Here is a 26,691-nt window from a genome sequence, read left to right on the forward strand (position 1 = left end):
AAGGAGTGAGAAGGAAACTCTTATTCCTGAAATACATTTACTTTATGATGCAGGAAGAGCAAAGAAAAGAAAGTAGATGTTTTCTAGTTTCAACGAGATGTAATATTTAGGAAGTAGGAACATACTGAGGTAAGCATAGAGTGCAAATAAATGAAACCCACAGTGAAGTGAAGTCAAGTCGCTCAGTCGTGTCCGACTCTTTGTGACCCCGTGGACTGTAGCCCACCAGGCTCCTCCGTCCATGGGATTCTCCAGGAAAGAGTACTGGAGTGGGTTGCCATTTCCTTCTCCAGGGGATCTTCCTGACCCAGGGATCGAACCCAGGTCTCCTGCATCGTAGGCAGATGCTTTAACCTCTGAACCACCAGGGAAGCCAGTAGATCATAGCAAAATTGATTCTTTGAAGATAGTTTTAATTAAACAGAAGAGAAACTTGAGACATATTTCAGGGTTCTTTTTGAACAGAGGATATTACAAAAGATAAAACAAAGCATATTACATATTTTTTCAGTATTTAAGAAATACTATAAGATATGATCGTATCCATTTCAGACAAGAAACACAGTATAAAAAAGCCTATATTAAGGCTTCCCTGGTGGCTCATTGGTAAAGAATCCACCTGCGAATGCAGTAGACACAGGTTTGATCCCTGGTCCAGGAAAATCCTACATGCCGTGGAGCAACTAAGCCTATGTGCCACAACTGTTGAACCTGTACCCCATAGCCCATGAACTTCAACTTCTGAAGCCCACATGCTAAAGCCCATGCTCCACAACAAGAGAAGCCACTGCAATGAGAAACCCTCACTCCACAGCTAGAGTGGCCTGCTCTCACTACAACTAGAGGAAAGTCCATTCAGCAATAAAGACCCAGCACAGCCAAAAGTAAATTTTTTAAAAAAATTTATCTTAAAAAGGCTAAATTCATACCATATACAAATAAAATGAATCAAAGACCTAAATGTAAGTGCTAAAACTATAAGCATCTTAGAAAGAAACATAAGTATAACTTTTTGTGACCTTAGGTTAACCAGTGGTTTATTGAATATTACACCTAAAACACAAACAACAGAAAAAATTAGATAAATTGGACTTCATCAATATTAAAAGCATTTGTAATGTAAAGAACACCATCCAGAAACTGAAAAGATAACCCATAGAATGGGAGAAGGTGTTTGTACATCATTAAGTGTGTATTTAGAACAGATGTAGAACTCTTTAAAAGCTCAGTAATAAAAAGGCAACCCAGTTTAAAAATGGACAAAGGATTCAGATAGAAATTTCTCCAAAGATTTGTGAATGGCCAGTAAGCACGTTGAAAGATGCTCAACATCATAGCCATCCGGTAAATGCAAATCAAAATTTAAATGAGATACTGCTTCATACCCACTAGGATGATTATAATCAGAAAAATAATTTTAGTGAGGATGTGAAGGAATTGGAACTCTTACACATTGCTGGTGGGATTGTAAAATGGTGCAGTTACTTTGGATAACATGTTGAACATAGAATTACCAAATGACCTAGCATCCACTCCTAGGTGTACATTCAAATCAAGTGAAGACATAAGTGCACACAAAACTTGTACATGAATATTCAAAACAGTATTATTTGTAATAGTAAAAAAATGAGAGCAACCCAGTGTCCTTCAACTGACAATGTATAAACGAAATGTGGTACACATTCATATAACGGAATATTATTCAACAGTAGAAAGGAATGAAGCACTGATACGTGCTACAACATGGATGAACTCTGAAAACATTATGTTAAATGAAAGAAGTCAGTCATAGTAGACAGTTTCATAGAGACAGAAAGTAGAATACTGGTTACTTAGAACTAGATCAGGGCTTGGCGAGGAAGTAGAGTGAGTGTTAGTGGGCATAGAGTTTCTTCTGAGAGACTGCTGAAAATGTTCTAAGATTGATTATGGTGATGGTTGCACAAGTTTGCAAATATACTTAAAACCATCGAATTGTACACTTTAAATCGATGTATATGAACTGTATTTTAATAAAGCTATTACTGAAAAAAACCTGTAAACACATAAAGGGAAAAATTAGTAGGGGAGATGACAGAAGACAAAAGGTTACCCAAAAAATGTAAGCTGGAAAGGAGATAGATAAGTGGTTACTGGCTTAGCAGAACAGAAAAAGCTGAAATCCAAGTGCCTAGATGAGGGATACCAATGAGAGTCAAGCCTTTATCTTTAGCTTTCTTAGTGACAGCTTCACAAGCTATAATTCACATAAACGTGAAAAAAAAAAAACTCAGCAATGAAGGGACCATGAATTTTAGAAGGGAGGAGTGAGGCTTGAGAATGAAAACAGGGCATGGTCGGGAAACCATCCTTTCCTAATTCTGGACTAAATGATTTATTTTCTGAAGATTGAGCCAAGTACAGCAGAGGGCTGGGGTAAGTCAAAATAAACAGGGAATGAATGAAAGTCTGAATCCTGACATATCCATTCCCTAACCCCTTCATATATCCCTAAATGCAGGCAGCCAGACTTACACTTCCCAGCAGAAGATTGGTTGATTTTTCTGAAACAGTCTGAGGAAAAAATGCCCTAAAATGCCCAATTTACATTTGGGAGCCCCCAACTAAGTGTCCAGGTTCTACTGTCATAAATCTTAACCCACCGCAGTATCAGCATTTTACCTAACTCTTAAGTATGATGGAGATCTCAGGAATGCTACTAACATTAAAGATGGAGGCCAAAACAAAAGAAAAAAAAAAAAAAGAAGAAGGTGATCAGAGAAATTAGAGATAGAACAAGGAGCTGAAAAAACTTTAAAAATCTTACTATGCTCAAGGTGGTAAAAGCTGATACTCCCATCCATAAAGCAAGAATTGCAGGCTGTAAAAAACATGAAAGAACTTTTAGAAATTAAAAGCTCTGAAGGATAATGTTAAGAAACATCTCAGAAAGTAAATAGAAAATAAGAGGAATAACATTTAATTGACAGATAAACCCACAAAGTCCATCATCCAAGTAACAGGAATTCCAGAAAGATAAAACAGAGGAAACAGGGGAAGAGGAGATTATCAAAGACATAATACAAAAAATTGCCAACACTGAAGATATGAAACTCTGGGTTGAAATAGTTTATCAAGGGTATAACAAATACTACCAAAAGCATATCATTGTATAAATCTTGAGAGTCAGAATGGCACTAGAGTGCTCAACCTTCTTCATTAGAAGACGCGAAGCAGTCTTAAAACTCATAAGGAAAATGGTATCCAAACAAAGATTCTCTGTTTAGATGAATATAAATTAAATGGGGAGGCAGAATACAGACATTTTCAGGTGAAAAAAATTATCTATAACCCAGCCTGTCTCATGAAACTACTAGAGGATGTGCTCCATAAAATGAGGACACAAGCTATGGAAAAGAAAGACTTGGGACCCAGAAAATGTGCTCTAACTGGAAATTTTCAATAGTACCAAAGGAAGTCCAGGAACAACTATAGTCTAGTTTGGAGCAGGAGGATGGAGACTCTAGGCAAAATGTTTCCAGAAGAGAAGAGAATGAAAATATTCCCTGATTAAGTTTTGATCAACTGAAAAAATAATGTTGAGAGGGATTTTATAGTTCTATTGGAAAAGAATTAGTTATAAGGTAACCAAAACAAATTGTTCCAGATGGAAATATGATAATTTTGTCCTAGATAGTTCAGTTATGAATAATATTCACAAAGTCATGTAAACTATTGTTTTAAATAAAAACTGTAATATAACTTAAGTTGGGAGAATATAAGGAGGGGAAATATAGACAAGGAGGCATAAGAGTGCTAAATCTTTATCTTTTATAATAGACAACCAGTAGACAGTACCTAAAATTGGTAATGTTATTTAGAAACATGGACATAAACCTGAATAAATAGCTTGAAAGGTTAAAGATGGTCATTTCTAGGGAGCAGGAATCAGAGAAGGGTGGCGTAGGAGACTACTTTTTTAAAAAATTATAAACCTTATGGTGGTATATACATGTAATTATTTTGATGAAATACCAAGACCAGGCACAGCCAAATAAATAATAAAAACATTTTTTTAAAAATCTCCACTTAAAAAAGACATTCAATTTAAGACTTAGAAAATGAAGCCCGCCCCCCCCCCCCAAAAAAGAAAAAAACCATGGGAGAAAATAATAATGTAAGAGCTAAAAATATGTCCACATAGTAGTTTTCTCTATGTTTTTTCCTAATTTATTTAGGAAAAAGTCTGTATTTCTAATAACTGACCTTAGGGTGTCTGGTTGATTATCTTTTTAGGCTTTGAACACAGACAGTTTAAAAATATCAACTCGCCTGAGCTTGTTGGACCAAGAGTTGTCTGAAAAGAATGTGCAGCTCCAGAGCAGCACAGCTGAGGAGAAAATAAAGATTTCAGAACAAGTACAAGCCCTCCAGAGAGAAAAGGATCAGCTGCAGAGACAGAGAAACAGCGTGGATGAGAAACTTAAAAATGGTACCGTGTTGTCACCTGAAGTAAGTCAGTATGCTTTGGAACTGGAAGTACTCTATGACGGATCACTTGGATGATTTCCTTCACCTTTGCTACCCAAACATAAAAATGATAAACCTGATCAACTTTGTTTCCTTGAGACTTTGTCAGATGTACTGAGTTTCCTTGTCACCTGTTTGGTGCCATAAGCAAGGCTTGACTAGAGACTGTGATGTCCTCTCATGGAGGTCCATGAATGTGGCCCCTTCCTAGAATTGCGAGGCATAGGGAGACTCACAGTTGCCTTGAGTATGGCCTTTCTCAGCTGAGGTTTTCACAGAACACAGAAAATGATTTGAGGGACTCTTTTTCTCATTTCTTCTAAAGAAGATACCTTTTCTTTATGCATCTTTCTTGGGTGATACTTGGTAATTCATCATCTATAACAAAGGCCTAGAGCATTAAGGGTTAATTGTTTTAGAAAGTACGGGAGCATTGTTCCACACTAAGTCCTAGCCAAGTAAATATGCAAAATTCAGCCCCCAATAGAAATACCTTTTAGGAGTTTTCATTTAGGGGAACATGTGGCTTCTCTTCATCATTATTTTTTTAACTATGTAAAAGATGTTGCATTTATTGGCTACCAAATTGTCCCAGACTTTGTCTTTTTTCAAAATTTTATTTCAGTTGGCAGTGGTAACCACAACTTATTATTTTATCAGACAAAGATGAACTTTTGAGCCTGGATTTTCTCTGCAAATATTTATGGTCAATGTCCAAAGTAAGGGAAAGTTACTAACAAAAAGTAAGTGGCTGGGAATCACCTTGCTGTATCTCTGTAGTGTTTTAGATTTGAGCAAGTATGAGAAGAAGTTGAAGAGCTGATTAAGAAGGAACAAGGGAGAGGATTTAATAACACTATTGTTCATTGAGTTGATGAAAGAAAGACAAACTTGACTGGAGGTTATATGACATCATGAGCTTCTACTGCCCTATTTTATAACTTAACTTGGGTAGCTTTGCCAAGGACCACAGAATGAGGTTTTCCCCTCAAGGCTGTCAAAGTCAACCCCCAGCCCTGCAGATCTAAAGGTCTGAGAGGCTAAAATTCAGCAAAACGTTTGAGTATTTAAGGAATTCTTGAGTGCCCAGGACAGTTCCTGGGCCCTATGGAAGAAACAAAAAAGTGGAAAACATTTTGCTTCTCTTGAGGAATTCTACTCCATCTGAGAAGAGACAGAGAGTTGATAAAACTCTAAATCTTGATGAATATAAAAATCAAGTTATAGATAATGTAATAAAGCTATGTTGTTGTTGTTGTTTAGTACTAAGTCATGCCTGAATCTTTTGCAACCCCATAGCCTGTGGCCCGCCAGACTCCTCTGTCCGTGGAATTTCCCAGGCAAGAATACTGGAGTGGGTTGCCACTTCCTTCTCCAGGGAGTCTTCCTCACCCAGGGATCAAACCCATGTCTCCTCATTGGCAGGCAGATTCTGTATCACTGAGCCACCAGGGAAACCTAATAAAGCTATACTTAATACATTATTTATCCAAAGCAATGCAGTGATCATTTGGTGGAAGATTGAATTAAGGCAGCATTGGTGAATCAAAATCTTGAGCTGGATTATGAAAAACATGGTATGTATTGATAGATATAAGAAAGAAGGTCATTTTAGATAGAACACTGTTAAATAAGGCATAGAGATAGGAGTGAGCAAATCATGTTTGCAGAGTGGTAGAGTGTCCATTTTTAATTTTTATTTATTTTTTAATACAATTTTTAAAGGTACAGTTACTATAAAATATTGGCTATATTCCCTGTGTAGTATAATATATCCTTGTAGCCTGTCTTACTCCCAGTTGATTGTACCTCCCACTCCCCAACCCCTATAATGTGCCCTGCCACTGGTAACCACTATGTTGTTCTCTGTATCTGTGAGTCTGCTTCTTTTTTTGCTGTTATATTCACTAGTTTGTTGTAAGTTTTAGATTCTACGTATAAGTGATACAGCATTTGTCTTTCTCTGACTTACTCACTATAATGCCCTCCAGGTCCATTCTTGTTGCTGCTGCAAATGGCAAAATTTTGTTTTTATGACCAAGTAGTATTCCGCCACCCCACTCCAGTACTCTTGCCTGGAGAATCCCACGGATGGAGGAGCCTGGTAGGCTGAAGTCCATGGGGTCGCTAAGAGTCGGACATGACTGAGCGACTTCCCTTTCACTTTTCACTTTCATGCATTGGAGAAGGAGATGGCAACCCACTCCAGTGTTCTTGCCTGGAGAATCCCAGAGACGGGGGAGCCTGGTGGGCTGCTGTCTGTGGGGTCTCACAGAGTTGGACACGACTGAAGCGACTTAGCAGCAGCAGTATTTCTTTATGTATATATACCACATCTTTATCCATTCATCTATTGATGGACACTTAGGTCGCTTCCATACCTTGGCAGTTGTAAATAAAGCTGCTATGGACATTGAGGTGCATGTATCTTTGCAAATTAGTTTTTCTTCCCAGATACGTACCCAGGAGTAGAATTGCTGGGTCATATAGTAGTTCTTTTTTAGTGTTTTGAGAACCCTCCGTACTGTTTTCCACAGTGGCTGTAACCAATTTACATTCCCACCAACCGTGTATGAGAATTCACTTTTCTCCGTATCCTCACCAACATTTGTTATTTGATGATGGCCATTCTGACAGGTGTGTATCACACTGTGGTTTTTTATTTGCATTTCCCTGATGATTAGCGATGTTGAATATCTATCTTCTCATATACCTGTTGGCCATATGCAGTTCTAGAGGGTCAGTTCTTATCTTCAAGAAACATTTGAGTTTCTATTTTATGAGGAATTCTGTAACTAAAAACGCTGTAATGTTTTGTGGTGAAAATGCAAGATACTTATTTGGCAGCCACCATGGATTGGTTTGAGGGAAGCGTAGAAGAATGATAATGTCCATTAGACCCAAGAGCTAGTAAGATCTTAGAATATGACAAAGTCCAAGTTATACTATTTCATTTAAAATGAGTGATTTCTATTGTATTGTATCTAGGAAGAACATGTTCTTTTCCAACTTGAAGAAGGGATTGAAGCTTTGGAAGCCGCAATTGAATACAAGAATGAAAGTATCCAGAGTCGCCAGAACTTGCTCAGAGCTTCATTTCAAAACCTCTCTCATAGTGAAGCAAATGTCTTAGAAAGACTAATTTGCCTGAGTCCTGTTGAGATTAGAGCTGTTCTTTTCAGATATTTCAATAAGGTTTGTTTTTCAGGGACAGAGGGTTTTCTTATAAATAGGGATCAAGATGGGTATACAGCTCACATACATGCAGACTTTACAGTACTGAATGTTGTCATCCGAAATCTTTGTGCTTATCCAAGTATTGTAGACCTAAATTTTAGTGAGGTTCTTAAAATTGAAGGGTCGCTTAAAAGGAGGATGCTTTTTGAAATAGTTTTAAAATCCAAAGAATTTAATCCATATATTCTTCAGGCACTATTAGTTGGATGTTTTCTAGATTTGGTTGTTCCTACTTAGCATTCATGAAAAATCAAGGGACCCTCCAGGTTTGGATTCCCTTTCCTTCATTGCTGGGTAGGGGTACCTATACTTTCTCATCATATTCTATGAACTGAAATAGAGATGAAATGGTACATCAGTGACAAAGGTAGTGATCGATTTTAGCATTAACCTGGGTGTGCTTAATATAAATTAGGGTATTTTATACAGATTTGACAGTTTACTGATAGAGATTTCATAACATTGAAAATTCATAACATTGAAAATTATATCTGTCTTTTCTCCAGTGTCTTCTCTTAATATATATATTATGAAATGTTAAGCAAGTAGATTACTTTTTTCTCTGAAAAATATATTCAGTTTAAGATAATATACAATTAATGAAAAATAAAACACTGAAGTTTTAAAATAAAGTTCTAATTCTGTGAGACAAGTGAAATAAAGATGAACAAATTAATAGAAGTGTTATACACAGCCCTCCTCTTGGATAATGATTATCAGAATGATTATACTTCTATCATTGATGTGAGTGCATCCCATCACTGGGTGTTTGGAGGGCAGAAATAATGGTACATATTGTCTGAGGCTTTGATACAGATAACTCTTTTGTGGTGGTCTTAGTGCAAGGGCCAAGGTCAGTGGATTTTTCTAATCTTAAGAACCCTTGTTAGAAATTAGCATTTTTCTAGAGAGAAGGTCTTTACATTATTAAGAAGCACTGTGACACAGATATTGTCTGAAGTGTTTTTACTTTCTATCAGTGCAGAGAGGAACCCACTGGACTAAAAAGTACAGTCTCAGGCCAAACTCTATTTACAGCTGAAAAAATTCTGTCTCTTATTTATAACATTCACTTTGGAGTTAAAAATGAGAATAATCTAGATGTTACAAGAGTCTTTAGAATTCTTAGATATTTTTTTAGACTGGGAAAATAGTTACAGGATTACAAAGGTAAACTACAAAGATTATGTCTAAGAAATGATGGAGGGGTGATGGTTAGACCAACATTACATTTATTTATTTATTTATTTTGGGAATTTATTTATTTATTTTAATTGGAGGTTAATTACTTTACAATATTGTATTGGTTTTGCCATACATCAACATGAATTCACCGCAGGTATATATTTAAAATGAAGTTGTTACCAGAATCCCAACAAATTAAAAAGGCTGTTAGGTTATTGTGTGGGTTTGTTACAAAGCATTTGCCTAGTTATACCATGGTGATTAAGGGCGTTCATCTTTATGAAGTCTAAGGAAAAGTAAATTAATCTATTATATTAGGCTGTCTAAGATAGTTAAAAGGTCAAAAACTGTCTTTGCTAGGTGGTTAATTTGCGAGAAGTTGAACGGAAACTAAAGTTACAGAATGAAGAAATTAAAATGAAAGTTCTGGAACGGGATAATGTGGTTCGTGAGTTAGAATCTGCACTGGAACATCTGAAATTTCAGTGTGACCGGAGATTGATCCTCCAGCAAAAAGAACACGAGCAAAAAATGCAGCTGCTGTTACATCATTTCAAAGGTAACTGCCCCTTCTCATCAGCTGTGTGAAGATGATGTAGAGGAGGGGGATCAGGAAAGGAACTGGGTCCGTTAAAGCCTAACATGCATAAATAATTACTACTAACACATGTTTTGTGCTTTGTGTGTTTGGGTCCACATACTGGGATACCCCTCTGGATGTAAGGCACTTCATGCCTGAAATGCCATCTCCTCTGCCTGTCTCCAGCAACACACAGAGAACTGCTGCCATCCTGTTAGTTATTTGTCTAGTTACTATGTAGGAATGTGGGATGACATCTGGCTTGGTGATATATAGCTGAAAAGTTCCCCATTTCTAGGATATTGAACCTTGATATTTAAATCACTTTACCTTTATAAAATTACAGTAATAGGTTCTGTAAGATTTCTGGTTATAGTTCTCCTTTTAGTTATATCAGTTGTAAATTTTATGCATTAAAGATTATAGCTTAGGTCAAAATTAGTCTACCATTGATGGGCGCATACTGTTTCTTAGCACATAGTAGTTTAGTTCAGCTATCAACTGTGGTGTGGAAAGACTTGCCATAGCAGTTGGTCTTCACAATACCTGGGCTTATGACTGGTACACACACAGTTCTTATGGCAACAAAATCACTGCCTGGCGATACTTCAGTGCCTGGAATACTTCAGTTCAAGCAGCTTAGCTGTTGAGTCTTCATTCTCGTGAATCTAGAGCTGGAAATGTGGTAAAAGGGATCCGGAAGAAGCAACCCAAGTAAGCAGAAAATTGGAAAATCTATGTATTGGAGTGTTGAGGCAATCTGCCTGTAAGTTAAATTTTATAACCAATTAATTAGCAACTAGTTGCCTGATGACAGGACTTCCTTGACTGGATTCCGTACGTTATTTCATTCAAACACATTCTCTTTACATCATGTTATTCTGTCTTACGTCTCTAAAAGTGCTCTTTTAATAGAATTTTTAATATGTTTTTTCAAGTGATTGGCATTTTACAAAACAGCTCATGCTTTAGCCAAATGAGAACATTTTAAAAATCATTCATTACTATAGCTGGGACAAGTTTTTCATAACTAAGTTGTAACTAAAAATATTTATGTAGGAAACATTCTGTGCAAAATTCTTAAAGAGATGGGAATACCAGGCCACATTACTGGTCTCCTGAGAAACCTATATGGAGGTCAAGAAGCAAAAATTAGAAGTGGACATGGAACAACAGACTGGTTCAAATTGGGAAAGGAGTACGTCAAGGCTGTATATTGTCACCCTGCTTATTTAACTTATATGCAGAGTACATCATGCAAAATTCTGGGTTGGATGAAGCACAAGCTGGAATCAAGATTGCTGGGAGAAATATCAACAACCTCAGATATGCAGATGATACCACTCTAATGGCAGAAAGTGAAGAGGAACTAAAGAGCCTCTTGATGAGGATGAAAGAGGAGAGTGAAAAAGCTGGCTTAAAATGCAACATTCTGAAAACTAAGATCATGGCATCTGGTCCATCACTTCATGGCAGATAGGTGGGGAAACAATGGAAACAGTGACAGACTTTATTTTCTTGGGCTGCAAAATCACTGTGGATGGTGACTGCAGCCACGAAATTAAAAGATGCTCCTTGGAAGATAAGCTATGACAAACCTAAACAGGGTATTGAAAAGCAGAGATAATTGCTTTGCCGACAAAGGGGTGGGTCTGTATAATCAAAGCTATGATTTTCCAGTAGTCACGTATGGATGTGTGAGTTGGACCATAAAGAAGGCTGAGTGCCAAAGAATTGATGCTTTTGAATTGTGGTGCTGGCAAAGATTCTCAAGAGTCCCTTGGACAGCAAGATCAATCCTAAAGGAAATCAGCCCTGAATATTCATTGTAAGAAATGATGCTGAAGCTGAAGCTCCAATACTTTGGCCACCTGATGCAGAGCTGACTCATTGGAAAAGACCCTGACACTGGGAAAGATTGAAGGCAAAAAAAAGAAGGGGGTGACAGAGGATGAGGTGGTTTGATGGCATCACTGATTTAACAGACATAACTTTGAGCAAACTCTAGGAGATAGTAAAGGACAGGAAGCCTGCATGCTACAGTTTATAGTGTCGCAAAGAGTCAGACACAACTGAGCAACTGAGCACAGGACCATTTTCTAGATTTACCAGCAGGAGAGAGTAGGTCTGAAAGTGTATTTCTGAAGATGAGTAAACTGAATTTTACTGGTTGTAGAACATAACTCAAAGGGGGCTATTGTAAACATGCCTAAATATTAGAAGTTTTAAGTTATATTGTGGCATAAACTAGAGGTTTACTTATGGCTTTTCCCCCTCTTCTCTTTTCCTGGTGGTTTTTCCTTTGTAATTTAATCTTTCAGCCTCTTCTGACAGGTTTCTGGTTTTTCTGGTTGTATATTTCTTTTTTATTTTCAAGTTTCTTGGCCACGCCACAAAGCATGTGGGATCTTAGTTGCATTCCATAGTTCCATTCTTAGATCCATTCTTAGTTCCATTCCTTAGTTCCAGGAATGGAACCCACGCCCAGTCTTTTTTTTCTTAAGCTGCTGCTGCTGCTAAGTCACTTCAGTCGTGTCCGACTCTGTGCGACCCCATAGACGGCAGCCCACCAGGCTCTCCCGTCCCTGGGATTCTCCAGGCAAGAACACTGGAGTGGGCTGCCATTTCCTTCTCTGATGCATGAAAGTGAAAAGTGAAAGTGAAGTCGCTCAGTCGGGTCCAACCCTTAGCGACCCCATGGACTGCAGCCTACCAGGCTCTTCCGTCCATAGGATTTGCCAGGCAAGAGTACTGGAGTGGGGTGCCATTGCCTTCTCCATTTTTTTCTTAAAGCATTGCATTTATTTTTAAAATTAATCTATTTATTTATTTTTGGTTGCACTGGGTTTTTGTTGCTGCACAGGCTTTCTCTAGTTGCGGAGATTAGGGGCTACTCTTCATTGCGATGTGGCAGGCTTCTCATCACGATGGCTTCTGTTGTTGTGGAGCACAGACTCTAGGTGCAGGGGCTTCAGTAGTTGCAGCACACCAGCTCAGTAGTGGCAGCTGACAGGCTCTAGAGCACCTGCTCAGAAGTTGTGGCGCATGGTGTTAGTTGCTTCTCGGCATGTGGAATCTTCCTGGACCAAAGATCAAACCCATGTTCCCTGCATTGGCAGATGGATTCCTGTCTACTGTGCTACCAGGGAAGTTCCCTGGTTGTATATTTCTTGGGCCTATAAACCTTAGGCTTATGACTTTTATATATCCACAGTTCCTGATATAAACCTTTAAGACACTGATGCAGCTGGACAGAGTTCCAAATGTAGACCTTACTTCTGATGTTCTGAGGATAAATTTAGTTAGCTACTCAAAAAGTGCTTATGAATTATGAAAAATACGTAGTTTTAAGGGTTAGGATGGGGAAGGGCTCATCCTACTTTGAAAACATTTTACAGGTAGTAGAATCCATATTGTAGCTGAAAACAAATCCATCCAAGGAACAGATAAACATGTAACATACTTCTCATCCTTTAAATAGAGTCTGGGAGCTCTGTTAGGATTTTCAGTCATTTATTTTAAACTGATTTTAAATGTAAATTTCTGTTTTATAGAGCGAGATGGGGAAGGCATTGTGGAAACTTTAAAAAATTATGAAGATAAAATCCAGCAGCTGGAAAGAGATCTATATTTCTATAAGAAAACCAGCAGAGATCTGAAGAAGAAACTCAAGGAACTGATAGGGGAAGCATTTCGGCGGCAACTAGTACCATCAGAAAGTAAGAAATTTAGCATTACCTATTGCACCAACACCATAGCACGATTTGCCATGGAGCCTCTCTCAACTGATTGGATTATTTAGAATCCTGTCTCTGTAACAAAAATAGTTGTCTAGTCTATGTGTAAGACAGAACCACTGGATAAAAGAATAAAAGAACAAATGTATATGTGTGTAGGAAATGATCATTTATTGGATTGTCTACCATGTACCAGGGATTCCTATATTTTCTAACTCACTAAAATTCTTAGTTCAGTTCAGTTCAGTCGCTCAGTTGTGTCTGACTCTTTGCCACCCCATGAATCGCAGCACGCCAGGCCTCCCTGTCCATCACCAACTCCCGCAGTTCACTCAGACTCACATCCATCGAGTCCGTGATGCCATCCAGCCATCTCATCCTCGGTCGTCCCCTTCTCCTCCTGCCCCCAATCCCTCCCAGCATCAGAGTCTTTTCCAATGAGTCAACTGTTCACATGAGGTGGGCCAAAGTACTGGAGCTTCAGCTTTAGCATCATTCCTTCCAAAGAAATCCCAGGGCTGATCTCCTTCAGAATGGACTGGTTGGATCTCCTTGCAGTCCAAGGGACTCTCAAGAGTCTTCTCCAACACCACAGTTCAAAAGCATCAATTCTTCGGCACTTAGCCTTCTTCACAGTCCAACTCTCACACCCATACATGACCACAGGAAAAACCATAGCCTTGTCTAGACGGACCTTAGTCGGCAAAGTAATATTTCTGCTTTTGAATATACTATCTAGGTTGGTCATAACTTTTCTTCCAAGGAGTAAGCGTCTTTTAATTTCATGGCTGCAGTCACCATCTGCAGTGATTTTGGAGCCCCAAAAAATAAAGTCTGCCACTGTTTCCACTGTTTCCCCATCTATTTCCCATGAAGTGATGGGACCGGATGCCATGATCTTCGTTTTCTGAATGTTGAGCTTTAAGCCAACTTTTTCGCTCTCCTCTCTCACTAACCCTAAATATAGGATAGCTGTTGTTTTCCTGTTTTATAGGAAATGAAGCCTTCTGATTATCATAAAAAGTAAAATAAATAGAGAATAATGAAGATAAAATAATATTGTATGTATTTCTAAGATCACTCAGGTTTTTCCATATTGTAACCTCTGGAAATTCAAAAATATAATAAAACCATTGTTTAGACTGGGATGTTTTCTTGCATAATTATATGTAGATATGTAGAAATACCACCTTCCTCAATGAAATGATAAAACATGACAAAGAACTTTGCAAAAGCAAAAACTGCCATGAAGGTGATATATCTATGATTAAAACATATTGTCTTTAAGCCCACCAGTAGAAAGCAACCAATATCTCTAAAATAATACATTCTCTTTTTATAAAAAAATTTAGCCTTCCTTTAGAGAAAGTATTCTTCTAATAAGTTAAGAATGGTTTTGAAAGTTGACTTTACAGTCTTTTTTAGAAACATAACTACTTTGTACCTGTAAAGAAAACTATTGGGTTGTTAAAAAAATTTATTCAGGTTTTTCTGTACCAGCTTATGAAAAAACCTGAATGAACTTTTTGCCCAACCCAGTACTTAAAGATGATTACAAGAGGTAAACAGTACACCTGAAACTAATATAATGTTACATATCAATTATATTTCAACTTAAAAGATAATTATAAAAACTGAAACCATAAAAAAGAGTCCAGTAGAGAATGATATATGTGTATAATGAAAAGATGTGTGCTGAATATATAATGTAAGCAGAATTAACATAGTTTTAAATCTTAAAACTCAGTAATATTTTATTTTTCTGTTGCTGTTATTTTGTTTTTTAATTAATTTATTTTAATTGGAGGGTACTTACTTTATAATATTGTAGTGGTTTTTGCCATACACTGACATGAATTAGCCGTGGGTGTACATGTGTTCCCCATCCTGAACCCACCTCCCACCTCCCTCCCCATCCCATGCAGTGCACCAGCCCAGAGCACCTTGTCTCATGCATGGAACCTGGACTGGAGATCTATTTCACATATGATAATATACATGGTGCTGTATATTCCATGCTGTTCTCTCAGATTATCTTACCCTCACCTTCTCCCACAGAGTCTAAAAGTCTGTTCTTTACATCTGTGTCTCTTATGCTGTCTTGCATATAGGGTCATCATTACCATCTTTCTAAATTCCATATATATGCATTAATATACTGGATTAGTGTTTTTCTTTCTGACTTACTTCACTCTGTATAATAGGCTCCAGTTTCATCCATCTCATTAGAACTGATTCAAATGCATTCTTTTTAATAGCTGAGTAATACTCCATTGTGTATATGTACCACAGCTTTCTTATCCATTCATCTGCCAGTGGACCTCTAGGTTGCTTCCGTTTCCTGGCTATTGTAAACAGTGCTGTGATGAACATTGGGGGACACGTGCCTCTTTCAGTTCTGGTTTCCTCGGTGTGTATGCCCAGCAGTGGGATTGCTGGGTCATATGGCAGTTCTATTTCCAGTTTTTTAAGGAATCTCCACACTGTTCTCCATAGTGGCTGCACTAGTTTGCATTCCCACCAACAGTGTAAGAGGGTGCCCTTTTCTCCACACCCTCTCCAGCATTTATTGTTTGTAGACTTTTTGATAGCAGTCATTCTGACCAGCGTGAGATGGTACCTCATTGTGGTTAAAACTGAGTAATATTTTAGAAAAGTAGTTCTAATGCTACTTTATATTTATTGTATGTATCATTTATAGGCATTTTCCCAAACAGTTCTATTTAGTCCTAAACTCGGTAAACTGGTATATGCTAACCCCATTTTTAGATGTGGGAATTAAAGCTTAGCATGGCCCAGTGACTCAAAATCAGACCAGTAAATAGAACATGGTCTAAGGTCCCTGGTTTTCTAACTCCTGGTTCTGTGTTCTAGTAAAAAGTCATTTTAGGATAGAGATGTGATCAAACATACTGATTCTGCCAAAGAGACCAACCTTTCTGATTTCAGTGTAGTAATACAGAGGTATTTACTCATATAAGTAAAACATTTACTTGAAATTCTTCCTGTGACATATAGCTGAACCTTTTACTTGAAATGCTATCTGCAAAAAATTAAAGTGTAAACAGGTATTAAGTAGGGAACAAAGCAATTAGCGTAAAGCCAGTTTTGCTTTAAAAATACACTTTCAAATTTGAGATATCTGAAATTAGCTGTTTACTGTTTAAAAGGCCCATTTTTATACTCCTGAGTCCACTAGACATCTCTTAAAATGACAGTGTGGTGTATGGTGGTAAACAGGCTTAAAAAACCTAGATCTTCATCATGCTCTTTAATGAAACAAACACAAAAAGCTAAAAAAAATGTTAAATAATCTTGGAGATGTGTAAAGTGAGGATAACTCATATCTTACCAACTTACCTGGGAAGTCTAGTCTTTTTTTTGACCTTGTAACTTGCAGGATCCTAGTTCCCTGACCAGGGATGAAACCCAGGCCCCTGGCATTGAAAACTCAAAGTCCTAACCACTGGACTACCAGGGAATTCCTGGAGGTAGATGTCTTAATGATGTTGAAGATGTTATCTCAGCTAATTTGCTATTTCCCCTAGAACCATCTTAAATATCTTTATTTTTAGCTATAAAAAGTAATATATATTAAAAAATAAATTTAAAAAAATAAAAAATAAAGAAAAGAGGGAAAAAAAGTAATATATAGTCATTATAGAAAACTTTGAAAATATAGAAAAAAAATCAGAAAAAATTACCCACAATTCTACCCACAACTATTAATATTTCAGCGTAATTCTTTTCAGTGATCTCTTTATGCTTTAAAAAAATTCATTCAGATTCATATTGGTGAAATAGCTTGTACTATATCGTATTTCAAAATGCTGCTCTAATATAATGGAACCCTTCTCCACGTTCCAACATGCTAGAGGCTGTTCACTTTGGAGACCTGCTGCGGATATGGGAATGGCCTGGCATGAGATTTTTTTAAATGAAACCATTTGAATTATAAAATATAGCTGTTTAAGTATATCAAATTTTGAGTTCCCTAAGCTATAGAGAGTTGTTTTTTAAGTTCTTTTTTAAAATATAAATGTTTATTTTAATTGGAGGCTAATTACTTTACAATATTTTATTGGTTTTGCCATACATTGACATGAATCCACCACGGGTGTACATATGTTCCCCATCCTGAACCCCCCACCTCCCTCCCCATCCCATGCCTCTGGGTCATCCCAGTGCACCAGCCCTGAGAATCCTGTATCATGCGTTGAACCTGGACTGGCGATTCATTTCATATATGATAATAAACATGTTTCAGTGACATTCTCCCAAATCATCCCACCCTCGCCCTCTCCTACAGGGTCCAAAAGACTGTTCTATACATCTGTGTCTCTCTTGCTGTCTCACATACAGGGTTATTATTACCATCTTTCTAAATTCCATATATATGTGTTATTATACTGTTTTGGTATTTTTCTTTCTGGCTTACTTCACTCTGTATAATAGGCTCCAGTTTCATCCACCTCATTAGAACTGATCTAAATGTATTCTTTTTAATGGCTGAGTAGTACTCCATTGTGTATTTGTACCACAGGTTTCTTATCTATTCATCTGCTGATGGGCATCTAGGTTGTTTCCATGTCCTGGCTATTATAAACAGTGCTGCCATGAACATTGGGGGACACATGTCTCTTTCAATTCTGGTTTCCTTGGTGTGTATGCCCAGCAATGGGTCATATGGCACTTCTATTTCCAGTTTTTTAAGGAATCTCCACACTGCTCTCCATAGTGGCTATACTAATTTGCATTCCCACCAACAGTGTAAGAGGGTTCCCTTTTCTCCACACCTTCTCCAGCATTTATTGCTTGTAGACTTTTGGATTGCACCTATTCTGACTGGAGTGAAATGGTACCTCATTGTGGTTTTGATTTGCATTTCTCTGATAATGAGTGATGTTGAGCATCTTTTCATGTGTTTGTTAGCCATCTGTATGTCTTCTTTGGAGAAATGTCTGTTTAGTTCTTTGGCCCACTTTATGATTGGGTCGTTTATTTTTCTGGAATTGAGCTGCAGGTGTTGCTTGTATATTTTTGAGATTAATTCTTTGTCAGTTGTTTCATTTGGTATTATTTTCTCCCATTCTGAAGGCTGTCTTTTCACATTGCTTATAGTTTCCTTTGTTGTGCAGAAGCTTTTAATTTTAATTAGGTCCCATTTGTTTATTTTTGCTTTTATTTCCAATATTCTGGGAGGTGGGTCATAGAGGATCCTACTGTGATTTATGTCAGAGAGTGTTTTGCCTATGTTCTCCTCTAGGAGTTTTATAGTTTCTGGTCTTACGTTTAGGTCTTTAGTCCATTTTGAGTTTATTTTTGTGTATGGTGTTAAAAAGTGTTCTAGTTTCATTCTTTTACAAGTGATTGACCAGTTTTCCCAGCACCACTTGTATATGTCCATAGGTGTGTGGATTTATCTCTGGGCTTTCTTTTTTGTTCCATTGATCTATATTTCTGTCTTTGTGCCAGTACCACACTGTCTTGATGACTGTGGCTTTGTAATAGAGCCTGAAGTCAGGCAGGTTGATTCCTCCAGTTCCATTCTTCTTTCTCAAGATTGCTTTGGCTATTTGAGGTTTTTTGTATTTCCATACAAATTATGAAGTTATTTGTTCTAGCTCTGTGAAAAATACTGTTGGTAGCTTGATAGGCATTATATTGAATCTATAGATTGCTTTGGGTAGTATCCTCATTTTCACTATATTGATTCTTCCAATCCATGAACACGGTATATTTCTCCATCTATTAGTGTCCTCTTTGATTTCTTTCACCAGTGTTTTATAGTTTTCTATATATAGGTCTTTTGTTTCTTTAGGGAGATATATTCCTAAGTATTTTATTCTGTTTGTTGCAATGGTGATTGGAATTGTTTCCTTAATTTCTCTATTTTCTCCTTATTAGTGTATAGGAATGCAAGGAATTTCTGTGTGTTGATTTTATATCCTATAACTTTACTATATTCATTGATTAGCTCTAGTAATTTTCTGGTGTCTTTAGGGTTTTCTATGTAGAGGATTATGTCATTTGCAAACAGTGAGAGTTTTACTTCTTCTTTTCCAATTTGGATTCCTTTTATTTCTTTTTCTGCTCTGATTGCTGTGGCCAAAACTATGTTGACTAGTAGTGGTGAGAGTGGGCACCCTTGTCTTGTTCCTGACTTTAGGAGAAATGCTTTCAGTTTTTCACCATTGAGGATAATGTTTGCTGTGGGTTTGTCATGTATAGCTTTTATTATGTTGAGGTATGTTCCTTCTATTCCTGCTTTCTGGAGGGTTTTTATCATAAATGGATGTTGAATTTTGTCAAAGGTTTTCTCTGGATCTATTGAGATACTCATATGGCTTTTATTTTTCAATTTGTTAATGTGGTGTATTACATTGATTGATTTGCAGATATTGAAGAATCCTTGCATCCCTCTGATAAAGCCCACTTGGTCATGATGTATTTAATGTGTTGTTTGATTCTGATTGCTAGAATTTTGTTAAGGATTTTTGCATCTATGTTCATCAGTGATATTGGCCTGTAGTTTTCTTCTTTTGTGTCATTTTTGTCAGGTTTTGGTATCACAGAAGAAATCAAAAAAGAAATCAAAATATGCATAGAAACGAATGAAATGAAAACACAACAACCCAAAACATGTGGGACACTGTAAAAGCAGTTCTAAGGGGAAGGTTCATAGCAATTCAGGCATACCTCAAGAAACAAGAAAAAAGTCAAATAAATAACCTAACTCTACACCTAAAGCAGCTAGAAAAGGAAGAAATGAAGAACCCCAGGGTTAGTAGAAGGAAAGAAATCTTAAAAATTAGGGCAGAAATAAATGCAAAAGAAACAAAAGAGACCATAGCAAAAATCAACAAAGCCTAAAGCTGGTTCTTTGAGAGGATAAATAAAATTGACAAACTGTTAGCCAGACTCATCAAGAAACAAAGGGAGAAAAATCAAATCAATAAAATTAGAAATGAAAATGGAGAGATCACAACAGACAACACAGAAATACAAAGGATCATAAGAGACTACTATCAGCAATTATATGCCAATAAAATGGACAACTTGGAAAAAATGGACAAATTCTTAGAAAAGTACAATTTTCCAAAACTGAACCAAAAAGAAATAGAAAATCTCAACAGACCCATCACAAGCACAGAAATTGAAACTATGATCAGAAATCTTCCAGCAAACAAAAGCCCAGGTCCAGATGGCTTCACAGCTGAATTCTACCAAAAATAAACTCTTCCAGAAAAATTGCAGAGGAAGGTAAACTTCCAAACTCATTCTATGAGGCCACCATCACCCTAATAATCCCAAAACCTGACGAAGATACCACAAAAAAGAGAGTTTTATATATATAACTCTCTCTTTATATATATAAACTATATGAATGAAGTATTATATGCTTAATAATCAGTATCCTAGTTAACACATAACAGTTTTAGTATTCAGTTGATTGGGTTTCAGTGGTCATCTTTTCATTGCCTGCCTGCCAGACTTTATATGCTTTGAATATTTTTAGTATTTCCAAGTAGCAAAGAATTACTCTTTTGACTAAAATATCTTGGTCACTTCTTGATTATGCTTCCAGCCCAGTGCATCTGTTTTCTAACATTTTGTGAGGATAAAATCAGTTAATATGGACATGCAATCCATGTACTTGTTTAACTATTTAAAACTATCCTTGTATCAATTAATTTATTTAAATGTCACCCATTAATTAAAAATCTAATAGACTTAGCTATGAGTGATGGAGGACCTAAAGCTGAATATAACTCAGGTCCTTGTCAGGGAGCTGACAGTCTCATGGTGGGGTCAGTTGTAAACCAGAGCAGAGCCAGTAAATGATCTATCAGAGGTTAAAATCTAAGGACCATAGTCTTCCTCAGTAGGCCTGAGGTAGGCTTCATGGAAGAGATGGCCACCCTGGTGCAACTGATATTGACAGAGTATCCTCATATCAATTTAAGTCACTTATGAAACTATGTGTTAGGATATTAAAGTCAGAAGATCTGGTTGGGATCCTAATTTTTACTGCCTGTGTAATCATAGATGAATTAAATCTTTTTTTAGTCTGTTCCATTAGTGGTGAAATTCTGGAAAAGGGAAACTGTATTGTGAGGAATTTAAGTGGGCTTGGGAGTGAACCTTTCCATTGAGCCCATCCCTGCCCTTTCTCTTATGATCTTTAAAAACTAAGATGCCTGGCTTCCTCCCCCAGACACTATGACCTCTGGGCATCAGGATTTCTTTTTTCATTGAAATATAGTTGATTTACAATATTGTGTTAGTTTCAGATGTACAGTAAAGTGATCCAGATACACACACACACACACACACACACACACTCAGTTGGTAAAGAATCCATCTGTAATGCAGGAGACCCCAGTTTGATTCCTGGATCGGGGCGATCTGCTGGAGAAGGAATAGGCTACCCACTCCAGTATTCTGACCTGGAGAATTCCATGGACTGTATAGTCCATGGGGTTGCAAAGAGTCGGACACAACTGAGTGACTTTCACTTATCACTTATATACACACACACTCTGTTTCATATTCCTTCCTGTTATAGGTTACTAGGCATCAGGAGTTTTAAAAGTTTCCAGGTGACACTAATGTGCAGCAAACTTTGGAAGCCACTGTGATCGACTTTGTACCTGCTAATTCCATTTGAGGATCTATGTCATTTGCCAGTTCAGGTTTTTTGTTTTTGAGAATTTTAAAAACTAGAAAATCAATCCCTTTTTTTTTTTATTGAGGTAGAGTTGATGTATGATGTTATGTAAGTTTCAGGTGTACAACAGAGTTATTCTCAATTTTTAAAGGTTATATAGAAAATCAATTATATTTTAAACCAGGTTCACAAACTGAAACGGCTGCAGGAGCCAGGAAGCCAGAGTGAGCAGTGGGGCTACAACGGCCGTCCACACTGGCAGGGGCAGCTCTTCTCTGGCTGCTGTTGCCAGGGAGAAATTGTTAGTTTCTCTCCTTTTCCTATAAAATCCAGAAATCTGTATTTTTATGTGAAACTTTTCACTTTTTAAGTTTTGCATCACATATTATTTTATAGGCTAAGTAAAACAAATCTGTGGGCCAGATTTGGCTTTGGAGCTGCCAGTGTGCACCTTCTGTTTTTAAGCTTGATATACGCAGGACCAGAAGTGTACTAATTGCCTCATCAACATATGTTAAAGTTGGCATTTTTCTTTGCGTTAGGTCTAGTACCTGTATGGACTTTCTTTAAGTTTTGTCTTTGATATTAGATGTTTCTATGATTTGACGGCCTCAAGCTTTGCTGTCTTCACTCACTCCTATCAGTCATTCCAGCAGGATGGTCCCTTCTGAGGGGTATGCTGTCATTTCCATTTTGATGGTGAGAGCTGTGGTATGTACCCCAGAGTATGCTCAGATGGAAGAACCCTGCTCTCTTGCTTGGAGTCCCAACCAAGACTAGATTTTCACACATACCGCTACCCTGGTGGCTCAAAGGTTAAAGCGTCTGCCTGGAATGCGGGAGACCGGGGTTCGATCCCTGGGTAGGGAAGATCCCCTGGAGAAGGAAATGGCAACCCATTCCAGTACTCTTGCCTGGAGAATCCCATGGAGGGAGAAGCCTGGTAGGTAGGCTACAGTCCATGGGGTCGAAAAGAATCGGACATGACTGAGTGACTTCACTCACTCATGCCAAGTCAGAAGATTCCCTGGAAATATGACCAGGATTTGGGCCGTAATTCACCAGTGGCAAGCCCAGCAGAGGCAGGTGTGAAAGCTCCACAGAGGCCAAAAGGACTCCTATGTTTCTATGGGTGCCAAAATCGCTAGAAAACTTTCAATTTTGTTCCATTAATAAAGAATTCTGAGTTATTCACATGCAAATGCCTCTAAGTGAAATAATTCATTTTTACACTTAAGTCACTTAACAACACAAGCTGGAAGACATAATTTATATTGCATGATACTATGATTAAAATACCTGTTTTTAAGGAAACCTCTAATTATTTTTCTGCTTTTTTGATTACTTTTAGATCATGATGCTGGAGATGGAGTTCAGAACCCAGAAAAAGCCGGCCTGGCTTCAGAAGAATTAAAATGGGCATCCCGAACTGAAAGTATGAAATTAAGTGGAAGGGAAAGACAATTAGACAGTTCCACAAGCAGTTTAAGAACACAGCCAAATCCTCAGAAGCTCTGGGAAGATGGCCCAGAATTACCTCCAACGTATAGCTCTGTAGCACCCACTAGTGGGCATTTGTTAAGCAATGAGGACAAAACCGAAATAGATGAAAATCAGTTTACAAAATCTAACAGTCGACCATCATCCCAAATTCAGCCAGTCAGAAATGTGGGACAGCTGCATGGTGTCACACCTGTAAAGTTGTGTCGCAAAGAGTTACGCCAAATTTCTGCCTTGGAACTATCATTACGACGTTCCAATCTTGGGGCTGGGGTTGGATCTATGACTGCTGATTCCCTTGAAGTAGCTAGGAAAGTGAGTGACTTAAAAACCTAGGCATTTAATAAGAAAAACTTTAATTTAGAAGATGTGTAAGATTCCTTTTTCTAACCTGTTAAAAATTAAAATTTAAGTTCACTAGCTCTTCCCTCAGGATAAAGCAGAAGGAGAGGAAGGAATCCTTTTGTATACTGTGAATGTGTGTTTTCTTCCAAGATTGTTTTGCTCTAATTATTATATAAACTTCAGTTTGGAATTAAGAACTAAATACTGATTTGCCCAACAAATATAGCTTGTACATTTTCATATTTTTCAATCACAGAAAATATCCCGTTTTATTATTTTGTTACTTATGTTATTTTTGTTAGTTTTTCAAACTTTCACTTGTAAAATAAAGCTTTTTCTTTAACTAACTAATGTTTGAGTGGAACAGCAGCAAAATCACCCTGATTTATGGAAGTCTGCTCCATTAGAGTAACCCACTTTCTTACTGACTCCAATTTTTCTTATCTGATGCTGCTAATGTTTTCTTTTGTTCTTTCTTCTGTTGCTGTTGACCCTGACCATCTTACCTGGCACCCAAACTGTTGTCCTGTGCTCAAAGACTTCTAATTTCTAGCCCCTAGGGAGTAGGATTCCTTGGTCCCACTGGTAAAAACCAGTTCCTATAGGAAAATAAAATCAAACCAAAACTAACTTCTAAATTGGTGAATAGTTTTTATATCTCTAAAGTATGGTATTAAAAATAATTTAAATTATGGATTAAATAGACTTCTGTGGACTTAACTGGGAATGGAACCATAATATATAATGTTGGCCAATTAGAAACTGCTTCATCCAGCAAATTTACAAACGAAGTTAGAAATTTAATTTGTAACAGAGCCTATTTGAAGCCAGACTGGTTTTAAGCCAGGGTTTTTTTTTTTGTCTTTGGTTTATATGATATATACTTAATATATACCATATATAATGTGTGATATATGTGTATTGTTTTGCTAAGTCATATCCAACTCTTTTGTGACCCCATGGACTGTAGCCCACCAGGTTCCTTTGTCCATGAGATTTCCAGGCAAGAATATTGGAGGGGTTGCCATTTCCTTCTCCAGGAGATCTTCCTGACCCAGGGATTGAACCCACATCTCCTGCACTGGCAGGCAGAATCTTTACCACTGAGCCACAGGGAAGACTGCTATGTGTATAAAATGGCACAAGGCCAGTGTCTTAAAAAAGCATATCAATCATATGTTTAATAATAAGTACAGGTTTATTAATGAAGGTCCTAATTTTAAATTCCTTATAAGATTAAGTACTATTTAGAAATAATTCATATAAGAATATATTTTAACTTTGGAATTCTGCTGCCTGCCCAAGAAATTGACACATGCTTGTTTTACCTGTGGAAATACAAATGCATTCTCTAAAAGCCAGCTCACTAACAAAACAATAAAATTTATATTAAACCAACAATGAGTAGATTTAATAATGCAAATGTGAACTGACTTCTAAATAACAAATATATAATTTTTCCCCTTTTTGGTTAAACATATATCCTTTATGTGCTATGATGGATTTCATGTACATACTCAAACACACATGTTAAGAATGACCTGAATAATATATTCTAGGAATGAAACTTTTGTCTTTCTATTTAGTCAGTGCAGTTACAAAGGAAACAAAATTTTAAGGCACCTCTCCAAAAGCAAGTACATTTTTCTTACATATACCACTAATAAATTTTACTCTTATTTCACATGCTGTCCTTAAGTCTGAACATTTTGTCATTGTGTTTGCCTTTTGGCATGTATGAAATACGTGGGGTTTTTTTGTTCATTATATTTTTTCCACCTATAACAGCATTTGGAAAGAAAGATATTTGCCTCCATAAAGTACTAGTTCCTTCCCTACCTCCAGAGTGTTGTAGATAACGGGTTGGAGAACTCTGAATATGGGAACCGAGAGTAGCAAGAACATCAGTGAAGGTGCTTTTGTGCTTTAATGTTTGTTTTCTTTTGCTAATGTTTTTTTCCCCCTCAGTTCTTCATATCTTCATGAAGTCAGGGTCCAAGAAGTCAGCAAAAAAATATATATATATGATCTTCCGTAATGTGGACTTGATTGCCATTGGCTTGTTTGTAACAGCCCAGGTCAATAAAGTGATAAATGCTAATTTAAGGATGGGCATCTTATATTTTAAAACAAAAGGTCTTATACAGAGTCTTAGAATGAATTGCTAAGGAGTCGAGTCCTTAATCGGATTTAGGTTCTGTAGGCACAAATTCTTACACATTAAATGACATGACATATGTCATTAAAGTATGACATGTTTTGCTCTTTGATTTATTTCCTTAGGCACATACTTAAGATTTTTATAAAACACTAGAGTATTAATAATTAAAGTTCATTGCCCATTCATGTACATAATTCCTCTCTCAACTGGAAACTTTTAAAGTACTCGTGTATTTTATATTATAAGTTATAGCCGGCTCCCTTGACTAATACTGATAAAACATTTCTATTTTCAAAAATTGAGAGTGAAGCTGAGTGAGATCCTTCCGTGATAAATGCATTGGGTATGCAGTATTTCGAGCTCATCTGGGCAGTAGTGTTCAAAGAGTGTGTATGGGAGCATCGGTCTAATGGGAGAAGTATTTTATCACTGTCATTGTTTCCCTGATGCTGATAATAAAAAAGTAGACTGACTTTTCATAAGTTTTATTGGTTTTAAATTCTCTCCAAATAATGCACCCCTCAGTGCTTGCAGCAGGGGTGCCTACTTCCATTCCTTGCTTTGGAATACAGAGCATGCATGACACCACATACTGGAGTAGTGTTTGATTTTTATAATGCTATTTTCATTTTGACCCCAAAAATACCCCAATGTGGCAGTAATTAGAATGAGAAATTATAGAAAGAAAGCTCGGGAAAACTTGATGTTTAGTATTGGCTTTTGATATTTTACATAGTTCTTATTTGTCCCTTTTTAATCTCTCTTT

General features: G+C 37.1%; 1 protein-coding gene across 18 annotated transcripts in view; it reads left to right on the forward strand.

Annotated features, from left to right (window-relative positions):
- The window catches only part of KIF27 (kinesin family member 27), an 89,882-nt gene extending 64,017 nt beyond the window's left edge, over positions 1–25,865 (forward strand). For all 18 annotated transcript variants that reach the window (XM_060409119.1, XM_060409123.1, XM_042244829.2 and 15 more), the window contains 5 exons: positions 4,276–4,491; positions 7,498–7,704; positions 9,292–9,490; positions 13,066–13,230; positions 23,271–25,865. In XM_060409119.1, the coding sequence (XP_060265102.1) occupies positions 4,276–4,491; positions 7,498–7,704; positions 9,292–9,490; positions 13,066–13,230; positions 23,271–23,755 (1,272 nt within the window). In that variant the 3' untranslated portion in view covers positions 23,756–25,865. The remainder of the gene's footprint in view (positions 1–4,275; positions 4,492–7,497; positions 7,705–9,291; positions 9,491–13,065; positions 13,231–23,270) is intronic.
- Positions 25,866–26,691: the final 826 nt, after the last annotated feature.

This window comes from Ovis aries, chromosome 2 (assembly GCF_016772045.2).
Source record: "Ovis aries strain OAR_USU_Benz2616 breed Rambouillet chromosome 2, ARS-UI_Ramb_v3.0, whole genome shotgun sequence".
Lineage (NCBI taxonomy): Eukaryota > Metazoa > Chordata > Mammalia > Artiodactyla > Bovidae > Ovis > Ovis aries.